Source organism: Rhipicephalus microplus, chromosome 3, assembly GCF_043290135.1.
Source record: "Rhipicephalus microplus isolate Deutch F79 chromosome 3, USDA_Rmic, whole genome shotgun sequence".
NCBI classification, from domain to species: Eukaryota; Metazoa; Arthropoda; class Arachnida; order Ixodida; family Ixodidae; genus Rhipicephalus; species Rhipicephalus microplus.
The window spans coordinates 3,090,021-3,108,699 of NC_134702.1; the positions used below are offsets into that span (position 1 = coordinate 3,090,021).

Below are 18,679 nucleotides of genomic sequence, written 5' to 3' on the forward strand. Positions count from 1 at the left end.
ACAATTCAAAAAAAAAAGAAAAAAACACGTCGGTATTGCTTTCCAGAATTGCTCAAATCTGATTCTGAGAGTTTGTTCTGTGGGTCAGGTTTCACCACGTATTGACAAAACAAAAAAGTGCATCAGACCAGTCTTGTCTCTGGTTTATTCGCACAAAGCGGCGAGTGAATAACGCGTGTACCGCGTCTTTAACAAAATCACAAACGTGTTATTCTTTGTGAAGCCACGTGTGTGACACGCATGCTATAAAACTATGCACGATGGCATATACGACTTGAAACACGGATTCGCGGCGGTAGTGAATCCTTCGTACATGTGCGTGCGCGATGCCGGAACATAAAGAACGTGGCCGCGACAAATAGCATTGTTGCTGTATATTTGCCTACTTCAGTGCGATCTTTTATGTGGTTTTTGCATTAAGACGTAAGTGATGGCACATCCAATGAAGACCGCACGTGACACCGACGCCGAACGTTTCGCCTATAGCGAAACGTTCGGCGTAGGTGAAAAAAACAGTGACACCAAATCACTGATTGACATCATCCACGGCGTGAAATAACAGGTCATATAGTAGTAAAGAAAATAGGCCATGGACACTCAAAGATGCCGTGGACATATGCCACAGCTCGAAACAAATTGCAGCACTTTCTTAGAACTACTGAAAAAAAAGGGGTCATTGCCATTTAGAATATTCAAATATTTTTGCGATAATGACGTGACACATGGGAATGGTCTGATGCCATTTTCACTTTTTTAGACACAATAATAATGAGAACGAACAGAGAATATTACCAGAAAAAGTATATTTATTAGAATTAGTTTCAATGTAAATGTGAAGAAAGAAAAGTGTACGAAGACTGTAGCCGATAGGATCCAAACCTGCGACCTTCGAGTTACGCGCCCAATGCACTGAGTTACGGTGGCAGTTATCCACCCGTCCACTTTATAGGGTATATGTGTGCATTAAGCGTGAGACCATCAATCAGCGGCGAATGCGGGAAACTCTTTCTTGCCTTTTTGCATCACGTGACACCAAACGGGCAAATAAGTTTTCTTCTTGCGTTCCGTCTTCTCTAACGAGTGCCGAAAAGGCCAGGCAGTCCCCACACGCACCTCTACTATACCTCACTGCTTCCTACTGAGGAAAGAAGCTCGAGAAAGTGGCCGGAAACAGCTGCTTTACAAACATTGGGGACCCTTAAGCTTCGCCTTTAAGAGTTGAACGCAGTAGCGAAATCCGGCTCCTAGTGCGCCTTTCAACAACTAAGTGCATACTTATTATGTTTTGTTACATACACACACGCACACACACACACACGCACACACACACACATGCGCTCAGTAGTTCGTATGTAAAGCAAGAGTCGCCTCCAATATACGCCGCGCGCTCGCCGTCTCGGAGGCCGTAAAGAGGCTCACACATAGCGGCCCACTATCAAGCGTTAGCTTTTTGCTTGATCAACACCTCTGGAAATGTATGATATATTTTCCGCTGGATGGACAGAATTGTCCATTTTTAGAGCTGTTTGAAAGTTCCTGTGTGTTTTTAGCGGCGGTGGCTGCACTATCCCGGCTTTTTTTGACGTAGTTTGAGGCCTCCCAAATGCGCCTATACAAATCGCCGAATGGGCTCGTCTTCGTCTTGACACCTGTCGAACAAAATGCGTTAAAGGGGCCCTGAAACATTTTTAAAGTAACCATGAAATGAAATTACTAGAAGAGCTTATTGCCTCATGAATTTAACGCCACAAAAATTTTAAGAATCCGTCCAGTGCGAGTGGAGTTACAAAGGTTTGTCGCATGCTGCAATTGCACTATCTCTTCTCTCGTCCCGAAGAAAGCGCTGGAAGCTAAGCAGGGCAAGGTGGCAGGGGCAAAGAAACTGCCGCTCAACGTGACCTTGAGCTTTTTTTTTCTCGAATGCGTGGCTTTTCAGTGCGATAGCGTGCGCACGCGTACACAAGTAGCGGCGATCTCTTTAACTTGCTTTTTCGCTCACAGCCAACGAGGCCAACGCTGACGGCGGGATTTCTGCTACATGAGCTCTCTAACGCTATCACGTTAATGCAAAGCGTACGCGGTTAAACGCACTTTGAAGACTTAGGGAGACGCTGCCGGGCAACGCAACGCTGCGGACGCGCTTCACGTCGGCTCTGCCTTTTATGAATGGGTTCCACAGTTTCATCAAGTCAAATACCTGGCAATCGACCACCACCGGATAGAGCGGGTCCATCCGAACGCTTTGACACCAAAAACCTAGGTGAGAGACTCTTTTTGAAGCTTTTTCGATGTGAAAAACCACCCTAGTTACAAGTGTGTCCAGCTAAGCCTACACAGACAAGGCCGACGCCGGCCTCGGGAAGGGTGATCCACGGTGCCGAGTTGTAAGCCAAGGGATCGGACGCACCTCCGAAATGGACGTAGATGATGCAGAAGTGGGGGAAACTCCAAGTAATGATACCAGAGAGGACGATAGCGATCCAACGAGACGAGACGCTGACGGCGACGCGGAGGGCTGGATCGAGGTCACGCATAAAAGGAAGGGCCGTGTCAGCTCTGGCGAAGAGACAGCACAGAAAGGCACCCGCTCGAGAAGTCCGACGCGCAGAGGTGGGAAGAGCATCGTGAGCAAGATTTTACAAGCAAGCAAGATGCCGAGGCTACCTGCAGATGACAGCAAGATAATCGTCAGACCAAGAGACGGGCTGAGCATTAGACACACGTGCACAGCTAGCCTTGACGAAGCGATACGGCAAGAAGCAGGGGTGAGCAACGACAAAATCTTCACGATCTGCCCCAACCCTACACAAAATATCCTGGTGATCAGCACACCGGATGAGAAGACGGTGACGAAATTTGTCAAAATCAAGGATTTAAAAATCAACGGGAGGAAGTACGAGACCAACGCGTACGTCTCGGCACCGGAACACATGGCCAAGGGGATAATCCACAACATTCCCCTGAAGTACACACATGATCAGCTCATGCATGCACTGGTGAACGCGAAGAACCCCTCACTGGCGTACGCCAAGAGACTGGGGAGCACGACCACCATGATACTACTGTACGAAGGCAACAGGGTCCCCATGTGGGCTTACTTCAACAGCATCATGATGAAAGTTTCCCTCTACCGGAAGCAAATAGACTTTTGTAAAGAGTGCGGGAGGCTCGAACACAGGCCCGATGTGTGCCCAAGACCGACAGACAAGTTAAGCCCGGCGTGTGGTGCCAAAAATCCTACCAGAGACCATGAATGCACTCCCAAGTGCAAGCTCTGCATAGACGCACACCCCACAGCAGACCGGAATTGCAGGGCTAAATTTAAGACGCCATACTTCGTAAAGCAACGAAGGTGGGCTGCGAGGAGAAACGAGGAAGAACTTCAGCGGGAAGCCGACTCACCAGACCAGGACACCTGGGGAAGCAGCAACACACAACCAGCCCGTCAGCCCATATCAAGGTCCAGATCCAGATCCAAGTCCAGGCTGGGAGCCTGGGGACTAAGTCGCTTGAGGTCAAGGTCCAGAAGCAGACCCAGGACCAGGAGCGGGCGGAGATCCATTTCGAGGGGAAGGACGCCCGAAGCGACAATGAAGCAGCAAGGAGAACAGAAGACGCCAGACAAGGTGGGCTGGTCAGACGTAGTGGCCAATCGCGATTCGGCAAGGTCTGGCAATAATAGTAACGCTAGGGATAATTACAGAGACATAGAGAAACGCGCAGAGAAATACAGAACTGAAAACGAGCTACTCATACAGGAGCTAGAAAAAGCAAAACAGTGAATCAGCTAAAAAAATTGATGAACTACAGCAAACACTTAATGAAATACTCATAAAATGCAGATACAGACGTCACCTCCGTCTACCGCCATCGCGGCCTTCTCCACGCCAGTGACCAAAACAGGGGAGAGAGAGAATGAGGAGGTAGAAATGGTAGCAGTGGAAACACAGCAACCAGGCACCAAGCGAAAAATCCCGCTGACAAAGACCAAAGAGCGAAATGACTCAGAAAAAGAGGTCAAGAGGCCCCGTTCTAGCACGAAAAGAACAGACGTCCTCAAGGACATGATAAACAAACTGTCGGACAAAATGGAGAAAATGTTCGAGATACTGGTCGTGCGACTTAGCGACAGTGAGGCGGAGAGTAAGGCGCTGGCACTAAAATACGACAAGCGGCTCGAAGAGCTAGAGAAGAAAATTTCTTAGACATGGCGGGCACCAAAATGAGAAAACTCGTCATATGGCAGTGGAACTGCCGTGGCTTTTCTAATAAAAAAGCATCGATGGCGCAACTAATCAAAATCACCACAAAGAGAAAAAAAAAACCTAACGTGATTATTTTGCAGGAGACATTCGACCACGCCGAAATTTCCGGGTATGCCACCCACAAACAACGTACAGAAGGAAAAGGGAGAGACATAGTCGTGACCACATTAGTGAAGAAGGGGCTAGTTGCTATCCCACACATTACGAAGCAAGTCACGGATATGAACCACATTCTTATAAAAGTCCTGCCACGCAGCAAAAGGGAGAGCAGCACTTTTGTCCTAAACGTATACAGCAGCCCTTCTAAAAAGGGCCTAAAGCATAATTTCGAAGAACTAATTAACGAAACGGTGAACATCGCAGGCGACAACTGACTTGTTATTGGAGGCGATTTTAACGCTCCACACACGCAGTGGGGATATGGGCACTCGTCGAAGAAAGGAAAAAATCTTGCCGACCTCATCGAAAAGGCTGAACTAACCATTCTGAATGAGCCAGCCTTGCACACCAGAATCGGTGTAGGTTTGCACAGAGACACCACGCCGGACCTAACCCTCTGCAAGAACGCCGGGCGAATCACGTTGAAAAACACCTTTGAAGACTTGGGAAGTGATCACAGGATTCTCAGCATCGCCCTATGCAATCCTCCCACCAGGAATTGCAAACGGACAATCAGGCGCGTAGATTGGGACAAATTCCGCAAAAGCAGAAACCAGAAAGAACAGGGACCCATCGAAAACATAGAAGAATGGAGCAGGGAACTTCTACGAGACGTAGAAAAAGCCACAACCGAAATGGAGTGGGATGACTGGTTGGCTCGACGAGAAGAGGAAGATGAGTGTGGCGGAACCCTCTCAATGCGGATGGACAGCAGGCTTGCACACGTTGTCCAAGCCAAAAAATCTATTCAGAAATGGCTGAATAGGCAAAACACAATCGAAATTTAAGGAGAAAACTCGCCGAGCTAAACAAACACATCGAAACACACTGTACCCAGCTATCCCATCAGGAATGGGACGACGTGTGCGATGCCATGGACAGCAACATAAACACAAGCAAGACATCGAAATCCTCAAGCACCTGCTGGACCCGTCGGCCACCAAAACGGCGGTGAAAGCGGAAATGACCAAGTTGAGACACAGGTATAAAGGGAACATCCATCAGATGGGTGATGAAATCGTCAAGCTCCATCTCGGCAGACCCCCGGCAGTCGAACACCAGGAATACTCGGGTTCTCCCAACGAAGATCTTGACAGAGACTTTTCACAGCAAGAAGTCAGGGCAGTCCTGCAGACTATCAAGACCAAGTCAGCTCCAGGTCCCGACAATGTGTCCAACAAGATGCTCCGGAACCTGGACGACCAGGGAACGAGCCGTTTGACAGACTTCATAAATGAGTGGTGGAGAAACGGGAAGATACCCGACGAATGGAAGAAATCCGACTGGATCCTCATTCCTAAGCCGGGTAAACCCCTAGAAAATCAGAACATGCGGCCCATTTCCCTGACTTCTTGCGTCGGTAAAGTAATGGAGCATGCTTGCCTGAACAGGGTTAACGGCTACCTTGAGTCTAACAACGCATAGCGTAGCAACATGATCGGCTTCAGAAGAGAGCTCTCCACACTAGATGCCATGATACAACTAAAGGAGCAAGTCACAGACCTCATTGGACAGGGCATGAGGGCAATAATTGGGCTAGATCTAAGGAAGGCCTTCGACATGGTCGAGCACTCAGCCATTCTAAAACGAATGGCTGAGTGCTCGTACAAGCGAGCGCACGTACAAGTATATACTTAACAGAAATTTTCTTACGGGAAGAACTGCCACGGTTAGACTGGACGAGGAGGAGAGCATCCAAGTGGACATTGGCAGCGCTGGCACACCGCAAGGGTCCGTCGTGTTACCGATGCTGTTTAACCTCGTCATGATGGGATTATCAGAAAAATTACAGCGAATCGAAGGCATCAATCACACAATTTATGCAGACGACATTACGATTTGGACTACGCAAGACACCAGTGAAGGCAAGATGGAAAATAGACTTTAAGAGGCGGTGGATGCAGTCGAGAGTCATCTGGATGGCACCGGATTGGAATGCTCACCGGCGAAATCAGAACTGCTACTATACTACCCCAAAAGACTAGGCATACATTGCAGAAACGTAGCAGAGTTACACAAAAGAATCAAGATAATCACTAGAAATGGCACGGCGATACCTTTGGTTCAGAAGATCAGAGTCCTGGGTCTCTGGATCGAAGCCAGGGGAACCAATGGGGAAACTATAACGCGCCTGGAAAAAGAAAGTCATGGCGGCCGTTAGGCTTATACAAAGAGTATCCAATAAACGAAGGGGCATTAAAGAAAGAAACGTTGTACGACTCGTCCAGGCCTTCGCGATCAGCCATGTCGCGTACGTAGCGGCGTTCGTCCACTGGAACAAAGCAGAGAAAGACAAAGTCGACTCGCTGATTAGAAAAGCGCACAGAGCTGCACTGGGTCTACCGCAATACACAAAGAACGAAAGGCTGCTACAACTCGGAGTACATAACACGCTGGACGAGATCGCTGAAGCACAAAGGATAGCGCAACTCGAACGATTGTCTGGAACCATGGCGGGTAGAGAAATCATGGAGAACATCTCCATTAATTACCACGGAATGAAAGGTCCCAAGGCGCAGATTCATCCAGACGTCCGGTCCGCGATAATTACGGAAAACATCCTCAAAAATATGCACCCTGCACACAACGTTGAGAGGCGAAAAAGCCGCACGAAAATGATCCTTAAAAACCACGGCACGCGGGAGGGTGTGCTTTTTGTAGACGCCGCCCGGTATTCCCGAAATAATATCAGTAATAGGGTTGTGCATGGCTCCTTCTTCGCAATGGCGGTCGTAGACACAAAAGAGAAGAGCTTGACCGCGGGCTCCGTAAGGTCTAGATCGTCGGAGGCAGCGGAAGAAATGGCCATTGCACTGGCCGTAGTCAATGGTCAAAAACACGACAGATTAATAATCAGTGACTCCAAGATGGTCATTAGGAATTTCACAAAGGGATGGGTCTCCACCAAAGCAGCCAAAATTCTGAACCGCAGAGCAGAAGACTTCCGGAACGGCAAAATTGTACCCAAATACCTCAAGTGGATCGCGGCGCACATGGGGGAATTAAACATCGAAGACACGACCATCCCTCAAAACCTCAACGAGAAGGCCCACCGAACCGTGCGAGAACTAATCCACCACGACTCGGATAGCGACGGCCCGGCCCCCCGCACCCACCACAGAAGGGGGGACGACTCCAGTGGAGGCGATGGGGACGATGGAGGTGATGACAATAATGAATATGCGATACAAGACGACAGAGACAGACTGGTCACGTATCATGACATATTGGTACATTATAAGCGACAACGAGAAGAATATCCGCCACCACACAAGCAGCTAGACAGTTCTCAAGAAACAGATTGGCGAAGATTGCAAGCCAGAACCTTTTCAAATCCAGTACACCTGAACAAAGTAAATTCCAGACAATACCCGCAAACAAGCTGTACCCTCTGTAAGCATGAACACGCAGATATGGCACATATTCTATGGCAATGCACACAGGTCACAGTACTATACCGAGAGGAGAATATAAAACCGGACCTTCTCGAGGAGCGTTGGCTAAGTGCGCTGACTAGCTCAGATCTGCACGACCAACTGTGGGCAATCCAGCGGGCCCGGACAGCGGTGGAAAGGCTACGCCTCACCGCACAAAACGTCGGGGTGGCCTGAGCCCGGGCCGGTAACCCTGCAGGGTTTCCTTTTTTTTAAATAAAGTTTTTCCGTCCGTCCGTTGAAGAGTTAGGGAGCCTTGATGTGCGCGCGTCTCAGTGTTTTAGGGTGGTGACAACTTTGATCATGGTGGCTTACAACTGGCTAAAACGGCCGCTATACGTGACGGGTCGCCATGTTGGTTCTGAGCGGTCACACATCTATATTGAAGGCAGTGTGGGCTCTGAATGCTGAAATGCTGTTTTCTGAAGTTAGCCGCTGTTTTGTAGAACAGGGAAAATGTGTTCGTGACTTGAGTTTGTTTAAAATACAGTTAAAGCAGTTCCCTTATTCTACCTGGTAGACCTAGCGCATTGGCGGAGTGAGGATCTTTAGGAAGCCTACACTGTAAGCAAAAATTAGCCGAGATGAGAGTTACACCAGCATATGAGCCCCCGAAACTTCCCTGCCCCAATTATTTACTCCCTAGTACGGAGTGAACTCGGCCCCTTGCTTAATGACGAAGTTTATGAATGACATGACCTTGGGAAACTCCCCACGGAGTTTCAGATCACATGGTTAAAGCTTCCTATGGGAGCTTTAAAATCGATTTTTGGTCGTGACGTGCGTATGTGTCTGTGTGTGTTTGTGTGCATGTACGGACATCTGTTTGCACGTCGGTGTGAAACACCAGTGTTTTGTGTGGCATGTCGTGTGAGCATTTGTCGACAGGCAACAAAATTATCAGTGTAGCGAGGCTATTTGTAGATTTTTTGATCCGAAGGAGAACATTTCTCTTGGACAGAGTTGGTGTCATACTCGGCGTCGCGCTTACGAATACATCGAGGACGTCAATCAGCCGCCACCCGAACTCAGGTGAGAGCTCACTTCAAGCCATTACGTACTCTGAGACGCTGTATACACATGACGTAAGAATATATCTACTACATAAAAGGAGTAAAATCCGTGAAATTTCTTCAGATATTTTTGAGGACGAGGAGATAAATATTTTTATTCCACGTACAACTGCCTGTCGTACTCTATATATATAAACGTAGCGGGGGAAAAAGCGCACTGGCTCTGTAGTAAAAACGGAAGCGAGAAAGCATATATATATATATATATATATATATATATATATATATATATATATATATATATATATATATATATATATATATATATATATATATATATATATATATATATATATATATATATATATATATATATATATATCTGTGTGTGTGTGTGTGTGTGTGTGCGTGTGTGCGAACTTTTGAAAATGTAAGGGCGCTTTTTTGTTAGGCACAATAATAATTTAAACTGGCAGACAATAATACAAGAGAAAGTATAGGGGACGTTATCAGCAGTAATTGTAATGCAAGTGTGAAGAAAGAAACGATAAATTTCCACCGGCAGGATATGGAACTGTTCGTTTGAATAAAGCGTCCTCTACCACAGAAGGACGATGGCGGTCATCTCCCAGTTCACTTTAGAGGGTGCACATGTGCATTTAAACGTGGAAAACTTAGTCCGAGCGTCACCGTTAACCAGCGCCGGCTTGATAAAGGCTAGTCTCAGGCCGAAAGGTCAGAATAAATGTTACGATTTTCTCTGTGACTTACTTTGATATGTTTCAACTAGTTAGCAGACAACATTCTAAAGACCATGTGTATATTCAAAACAAAAGACGAGGTTCACACACGATCAGTTTGCCAGTGCTTTAATATAATTAGACTGCTGCTGTTTTGTCTCCGTGGCATTGGTGCTGGGTACATGTTCGGGACACCTGACAGCAGTCCCGCATCTAGACCACAAGGACTTGTGCACATCGGCAACCAACGGCTGCCCCTGAGCCCAGAGTTGGGTACTTTGTCGGCAGCACGACACAGATGTCTGTTTTCATCCCCCGCATTACCGTTTACTCCCATGGCAACACATATGATGACGCACATGACTGGCTCGTGGAATTCGAGCACACGGCGAACGTTAACGGGTGGTACGCCACACAAAAATTCGACTAAGTGTATTTTCCCCTTCAAGATGGAACCCGAACATGGTTCACGAATCTCATGTGGTCGTCTTGGGACGAACCCGCCGAGGTAGTCTAGTGGCTGAGGCACTCGGCGGCTGACAGGCAGGTCACGGGATCAAATCTTGACCATGGCGGCCACATTTTCGATGAAGGCGAAAATTCTTGAGGACCGTGTGCTCAGAATTAGATGCAGGTTAAAGAACCCCTAGGTTGTCGAATTTTCCGAAGCCCTCCACAACTGCGTCGCTCATAATTATATGGTGGTTTTGGGATGCTAAATTGCAACTATTATTATTATTATTATTATTATTATTATTATTATTATTATTATTATTATTATTATTATTATTATTATTATTATTATAGTCTTTGGACGAGTTCCGGTGGAAATTACTCGACCTGTTTGCAAGCACCGAAAGACGAGAGCCTGCACAGCGACTACTCGAGTCACGTATTCAGGAACCAAATGAATTCGTTGCGATCTTAGTTGAGGCATAGCCTCCTACATTTTTCTTGCCTGCCGGATAAGTGCGAAACGCCCGTCATCTATACCATTCGGCGCATTGCATAGGCCGAATGGCAGCACGTTAAATTCGTATAAGCCGTCTGGTGTAACAAAGGCAGCTTTTGGTCTATCTTCCGGATTCATGGGCACTTGCCAATACCCAGAGCGTAGATCAAGGGAGGAAAAGAACTCTGCGCCTTGTAAAGAGTCGAGGGCGTCATCGATCCGAGGCAAAGGATACACATCCTTTCGTGTTATTTTGTTTAGGCGATGATAATCTACGCAAAAGCGTATTGTGCCGTCCTTCTTTTTAACTAAAACTACCGGCGACGCCCAAGGACTGTTTGATAGTTGAACGACGCCACGCTTTTGCATGACACCTACTTGTTCATCGATGACACGGCGTTCAGTCGGTGAAACACGGTACGGTCGCTGCCGTAGTGGTGGGTGATTACCTGTGTCGATCTGGTGGCATACAGTAGATGTTCGACCTAAGGTAGCACTCTGACTGTCAAAAGATGGCCGAAACTTGTCAAGGAGGCTCAAAAGCTCACACTTCTGTTGTGAATTTAGGTCTTCGTCGATTACACGGTTGAGAATGTCAGCAGTAGAAGGGCCACTCCCGGAACCACAGGAGAGGGCGCTGACTTCCGATGATCCATCAGGAACGTCAAATGTAGCGATGATTTCGAATGATTCGATTGAGCCGATACATTCGCCCCGAAGCAGCGTAATCGTGAATGGGAGAAAATTCCCCACAGGCACGTCGGTCGCACCACCTTCAAGAGTAACGAGAGTGGTTGGGAGCGGTGGTAGGTGGCGATGAACGAAAGCAGCGGAAGGCGTGAAGAATGCGGTAGCGTCGACGACGGTGGAACACGACACAGGTGCGAAAACAGTAGCGCGCGGAGGGATCCGAGTGTCGCCACTAATGACCAACTTCGCGTAGGAAGGGCGATCATCTACAGGTAGAGCGTCACCAAGAGGACAAAAGACAACTTCGGCACGGGCACAATCAATGACGGCTTGGTGATGGGAGAGAAAATCCCAGCCTAAAATGATGTCGTGAGAACAGTGCGGGAATACTTCGAACTGTACTGTGTAAGGCACTCCTTGAATCACAAGTCTGGCGGTACACTCCGCCAGACTTGTGACTGTGCAGTCACAGGCTGTGCAGTCATTGCACAGCCTGTGACTGCACAGGCTGTGCAGTGGCAGTATGAAAAAACGAACCCAAGTTAGGCATTGTCACGTTTCGAATTGCACGGCAAACTTTTTCGGAAATGACAGAAATGGCGGCACCAGTATCAATAAGGGCGAGTACAGGTACACCTTCAAGAACAACAATAATTACATTCGGCGGCGAACGAAGAGGGCTTGTGCTTTGCGACGAGGGCGCAGTTCTTGCCTCTGGAACTGCGTCATTTAGTTTTCCGCTTCGATTGTCGGGGGGCGTCGGCGCATCGGGGAGGGCGAGCGACGACGTGGAGAAGGAGATCGGCGATCAGAAGGTGGTCATTGGCTTGGTCGAGGAGGGTGCAATTCGGGGTCTGGAGTGTAGGGAAATGTGTGGTCGTACTCATATGAACACTGGTTTTCACGTGAATGGAGTGGGCGGCGGCGGCAAAGACGTGCGACATGTCCGGGTAGACCACACGAAAAGCAGATCGGACGGCTGTCGGCAGTGCGCCATGGATTAGGGACTCGGTGTACTGGAGGTCGTTTTGGCTGGGTGGTATAAACAGGAGCGGGCAGTGGAGGTGGCGCTCGGAACGTGTGTGGTCGTGGTCGTGCTGCTGCTTCGGCATACGTCAATGGCGCATTGACTAGTGGCACCAGCTGTGGAGGAAGGGCCTCAGACACTTGGTCTTGTATAATAGTCCGCAGTGTAGGGCTAAGCGGTGCACTGCGCTCCGGTTGGCCGGAGATGAGCGACAGTTGGCGGGCAACTTCTTCGCGTACAAAATCTTTTATCTGCGAGAGGAGGACGGGATCTTGCCAGAGAGTCAAGCTGTACATCGATTCCTGATGAGAGACAGCACGGTGGGTGACGAGACGTTGCCGGCGGAGCTCATCATAGCTTTGGCAGAGCTCGGTAACTTGAGCGACAGTAGCCGGGCTTTTTGAAATGAGCATCTGGAATGCGTCCTCGTCGATACCCTTGAAAATATGCTTGATGCGATCCACCTCTGTCATGTTCGCATCGACGCGTTTGCACAAGTCAATGACGTCTTCTATGTAACAGGTGAAATTCTCCCCAGGCAGTTGAGATCTTGACTGAAGGCGCTGCTCCGCACGAAGTTTGCGAACAGCAGGACGACCGAAGACTTCGCTGAACTTTGTTTTGAATTCTGTCCAGGTTGGAACGTCGGTTTCATGATTCCGAAGCCACAAGTGGGCAATGCCACTGAGGTAAATGCCGACGGTGGCCAGTCTCGTGGCTTCGTCCCATTTGTTCAGGACACTCACGAGTTCGTAGGTGGCCAGTCAGTCATAGACGTCGTGATCGTCAGTGCCGCTGAATATGGGAGGGTCCCGCTGACGGACCGCACCAGAGCACACGATGGCCTGAGGAGCCATAGGCGGAGGGCTTGTGGCAGATGCAGTGGTCATAGCGGCAGGTCGAGTCCGGCTTCGCAACTCCAGGATTGCGAGGAGACCAAGCAAGCTCCACCAAATATAATAAAGAACTGTGACAGTCAGGACTGTTATTTGAAAATAGGTAGGAGCGTAGGCCTAGACAGTGAAAACAGCGATAACGTTCGGCGCGAGAGTCTCGTGCCTAGCACTGACGATGTGCTTTTCGAGCTATGCATGACCCACTAAATGCATCATTACAATATATATATATATATATATATATATATATATATATATATATATATATATATATATATATATATATATATATATATATTGACCCGTGTCTACATGTGGACAAAAACGATGATGGGGGGATTTAGCGGACACCAGGTAGTGGGCCTCTGGCTTGACGCGAGAACGAAGAAGATCTTGTGGCTCAGCTGTTGAGAACACGCTGCTTTCGCTGCCTCAAGGCGTACTTGTGCTTTGTTCGCGTTGTACTGCGACACTGGTGGAGGTGCTGGCCCGCGACCCCGCCTGATGCTCCACACTCCCACGGGGAGCCGTTCATCCAGCCCAGAAGCACTTGTCAACACTCCCGTGCATCGCTTCAGCCGTCGCTTGCGAGGCCTCCTTCCAGAGTTCACTCTCTCACAGGAACACTCTACAAAACACCGCTCAGATCTACCAATGGCCACCGCCAATCCACAACAGTTACTACGAGACAGTAGTTTGCCAACCCCATCTCAGGTAACCTTTTTTTCACCGCTGGTGCCTGATCGCTTTGGTGGTGGAGCACATGAAGACGTCGAAGAATGGCTTGATCACTATGAACGTGTCGCTAACACCAACCAGTGGTCCCTTGAACAAAGGCTTTCCCGCGCCTATTTTTATCTCGACGACAGCGCTAAAACTTGGTACGAGAACAGAGAAGGCAGTTTGTCATCATGGAGCGACTTTAAAAAAGGGATGATTGACACATTTGCCGATGTCGACCGGCGCGAACGTGCCCAGCATTTACTCGAGCTACGGGTTCAGAAACCCAATGAAACGGTCGCAATGTTCGCTGAGGACATGGCCCGTCTCTTCCGTAAAGTTGACCCGCACATGACCGACGACAAAAAGTTGCGCTACCTCATGCGCGGCGTTAAAGAGCAACTGTTCGCCGGACTTTTGCGGAACCCGCCAAACACCGTGACAGACTTTATCAAAGAAGCTACGGCTATCGAACGGGCGCTTCACCTACGATGCCGACAATACGATCGCTTGTCCAGCAGCGCCCACATGCAAGTCGCCGCTACGGCATCTGACCATCAAAGCTCGTTGCGCGATTTGATAAGAGAGATTGTTCGCGAAGAGCTGCTGAAGTTCCGTAATCTGGTCACGGAACCACCCACGGCGTCTGTCGCTGAAGTCGTCCGCGAAGAAATACGCCAAGCGTTTTCAACAGCTGATCCTACTGACGATCAGCGACCTATGAGCTACGCAGCCGCGCTTCGCCGCCCGCCGCCCGTTGCGCCGTCGTACCGCCAGCCATCGGCAGCCGTTCCTTGGTCGCCACAAGAACAGACACCGCGACGGCCTGCCGTCGTACCGCCGTACGAAATGCCGCCGTACCAAGAGCCGTCTCCCAACGAGACACGGCATTTGCCACATTACGAGCCATTGCGGCGTCCACAGCTTCGTAAAACAGACGCCTGGCGCACTGTAGATAGGCGCCCGCTTTGTTTTACCTGCGGAGGTGTGGGCCACATTTCCCGCCATTGCTGGCACCGCGTAGATATGTTTCGACCTCTTCGGCAATGGTCTGACGATCGACGCGCCAACGACGGCTACGCACCACGCCGGGACACTCATTCTCAAAGACTCCCCTTGTCTCAGTCCCATTTTGACAACCGCCGTGCCAATAATGACGACAGTGTGCCTGATTACCAGCCAGGTATGAGACGTCGACCACGCTCTCCGTCTCCGGCATATTCGCCTTCGTCGCGCCACCGAACTACAGCCGACGTCAGTGGAAGGAGGTCACCAAGTCCACGCCGGGGAAACTAAAGGCGGCGACTTCCGGGGGTGAGGTTGCAGGCCGTCAAGGCGACGAAAAAAAGCCCCCGTGACTTGTACCACAGGACGCCGTAAAGCCGAGAAGTTGTAACACCGACGAAACTGTGACCACAGATCTTACCGTTTCGGTAGACGGACAGCAAGTAACAGCCTTAGTTGACACCGGCGCCGACTTTTCTATCATAAGTGAAAACCTTGCCGTACGCCTCAAAAAAGTGAAGACTACGTGGACGGGACCTCACCTGAGGACAGCAGGCGGCCAGCTGTTGATGCCTGTCGGAAGGTGTACAGCAAGACTTGACATCGGTGGCTCTTCTTTCGTGGCGACGTTCGTCATCCTCACCTCGTGTTGCAAGGACTTGATCATAGGGATGGACTTCTTAAGAGAATATGGTGCCGTCATCAACATCCCGGACCGTTCAATTACATTCCGCAACAGCCCTGGTTTAGTTGACTGTGCAGACGCTATAAGCAACACTTTACGTATAATTGATGATGATGTGGTCGTCCCGCACCGGTCATGTACTCTTGTTTCAGTAGAAGGCGACGAAGCGTTTGATGGCGAAGGCATTGCTGACCAAATTGGCTCGCTGCTATTTAGTCATGGCATTTTGGTCGCACGAGGTATCGTCCGTCTCACTGGTGGACGCACGAATTTACTTCTGACGAACTTTAGTGCTGAGCGCCGGCACCTTCCGAAGGGCACAGCTATCGCTTCGTACGACAATATTGTAGAAATGCGAGGCAGTTTATGTTTGTCGGTGTTGGACGAAGAGCCTTATCAAGAACCAGAACTCATTCTCGATGTTGGCACCACTCTGTCAAAGGACGAGCGACAGAGACTTCTTCAGCTGCTAGCCGAATTCCGCGACTGCTTTTCAACGACATCACGAGTTGGTCGAACACCTTTGACAAAGCACCGAATAATCACCGAGGACACGGTGAGACCTATCCACCAGAACCCTTATCGCGTAGCTTCGAAGGAACGCGAAGCCATACAACAACAAGTCGCGAAAATGCTTGCTGATGACGTCATTCAACCGTCGCAGAGCCCCTGGGCATTGCCTGTAGTGCTAGTAAAGAAAAAGGACGGCACCCTGCGTTTTTGCGTGGACTACAGGAAGCTGAATCGGGTGACCAAGAAAGATGTGTACCCGCTCCCACGTATTGATGACTCCCTTGACAGACTTCGGCACGCTCGCTACTTTTCTTCCATGGACCTGAGGAGTGGTTACTGGCAGATCGAGGTAGACCCAAGAGACCGAGAGAAAACGCTTTTGTGACCCCAGATGGCTTATACGAATTTAAAGTCTTGCCTTTCGGTTTGTGCTCCGCGCCCGCAACCTTTCAAAGGCTTATGGACACGGTACTTTCGGGATTGAAGTGGAAGACGTGCCTAGTCTAGCTGGACGACGTTATAGTGTTTTCGACCACTTTTGACGAGCATCTCAAAAGGCTGGAAGTTGTTTTACGTGCCATACGGTTCGCGGGCCTAACATTGAAACCAGAAAAGTGCCATTTCTGTTTTCACGAACTTCAGTTTCTCGGTCACGTCGTCAGCAACGCAGGCGTCCGGCCCGATCCTGGAAAAATTCCCGCCGTCGCACAGTTCCCAGTACCCTCCAATAAGAAGGCTGTCAGACGCTTCCTAGGCCTTTGTGCCTATTATCGCCGGTTTATCGCAGACTTCGCCCGCATCGCGTCGCCACTAACTCGTCTCACAAGAGATGATGTTGCCTTTCAGTGGAAAGAAGAACAGGAGGCTGCCTTTAATGACCTGCTTCAACGTCTCCAAACGCCTCCTGTGCTCGCCCACTTCGACGAAGAAGCCCCGACGATGCTTCACACAGACGCTAGCAATGTAGGTCTTGGGGCTGTGCTTGTGCAACGGCAAGAGGACACAGAAAGAGTGATCGCCTACGCAAGCCCAACGCTAACACGCGCAGAGGCTAACTATTCAACAACAGAGAAAGAATGCCTCGCCGTAGTATAGGCAGTAATGAAATTTCGCCCGTACTTGTATGGCCGACACTTCAAAGTTATTAGTGACCATCGCTCCCTTTGCTGGTTAACTAATCTAAAAGATCCCACCGGCCGATTAGCGCGTTGGAGCCTAAAACTGCAAGAGTTTGACATGACGGTCGTGCACAAGTCAGGCAAGCGACATATGGACGCTGACTGTCTGTCCCGTTCACCCATTGAGTCGGCAACCCTACCCGAGGAGGAGGAAACGGCATTTCTCGGTGTCCTCGACACGACCGCCATTGCGCAGCAACAACGTGACGACACTGAGTTGCTTGGCTTAATTAACTACTTGGAAGGCAGATCTCAGAAGGCGCCAAGAGTTTTCGCAAGAGTATTGTCATCGTTTTGTTTACGGGGCGGAGTATTTTACAAAAGAAACTTTTCGTCGACAGGATCCGCCTATCTGCTCGTCATACCAGCAGCCCTTCGTACCGAAATACTCAAAGCATGCCACAACGAGGTGACCTCTGGCCATTTGGGTTACATGAGAACGTTGGCCAGAGTACAGCAAAGGTATTACTGGCCGAGACTAAACACAGCCGTGAAGCACCACGTTCGTACCTGTCTCGACTGCCAGCGACGCAAGTCACCACCGACTAAACCAGCTGGCCTACTGCAACCCGTGCAGGTCCCAACAGCTCCATTCTACCAGATAGGCATGGACATTTTGGGCCCACTTCCTATTTCCACTGCAGGAAACCGCTGGGTTATCGTCGCGACGGATTATCTGACCCGTTATGCCGAGACAAAAGCTATTCAGAGAGGTACAGCAGCGGAGGTGGCAAGATTTTTCATCGAAAATATTGTACTGAGGCATGGTGCACCAACCGTCGTGATCACAGACAGAGGAACCGCATTTACGGCAGCTCTCTTGGATCACGTCCTGATGCTGAGTGGAACAACGCATCGTAAGACCACTGCCTACCACCCACAAACAAACGGGCTGACGGAGCGTCTGAACAAAACCATTGAAGACATGCTTTCGATGTACGTAGACATTGAACACAAAAATTGGGATGAAATCTTGCCATACATAACGTTTGCGTACAACACGGCCAAGCAAGAAACGACCCGCATGACCCCGTTCAGCCTCGTTCATGGACGAGAAGTACGAACTATGTTAGATGCGATGCTGCTGCACGAAAGTGACGACATCGACCCAGACGCCAACACGTTTACGGAACGCGCGGAAGAAGCTAGACAACTGGCACGTTTACGGATCCGCCAGCAGCAAGAGTACGATGCAGGCCGCTACAATGCTCACCGCAGAGCAGTTGTCTATCAAACTGGCGACAAAGTATGGATTTGGACACCCGTACGGAAACGAGGACTATCAGAAAAGCTCTTAAGAAGATACTTTGGGCCATACCGAGTGCAGCGACAACTGAGTGACGTCACTTACGAAGTTGTTCCCGACAATTCGTGTAGTACCAATCGTCGCCAGCACCATCCT

The 18,679-nt window shown here is 49.4% G+C and overlaps 1 protein-coding gene across 3 annotated transcripts in view; it reads left to right on the top strand.

The window, feature by feature from the left end:
- The window catches only part of LOC119184222 (neprilysin-1), a 246,194-nt gene that overhangs the window by 209,591 nt on the left and 17,924 nt on the right, over positions 1–18,679 (top strand). The window contains exon 18 of one of the 3 annotated variants that reach the window (XM_075888738.1): positions 8,820–8,890. The exons of the other annotated variants lie outside the window; for them this stretch is intronic. Within the exon in view, the coding sequence (XP_075744853.1) occupies positions 8,820–8,890 (71 nt within the window). The remainder of the gene's footprint in view (positions 1–8,819; positions 8,891–18,679) is intronic. 3 annotated transcript variants of the gene reach the window in all.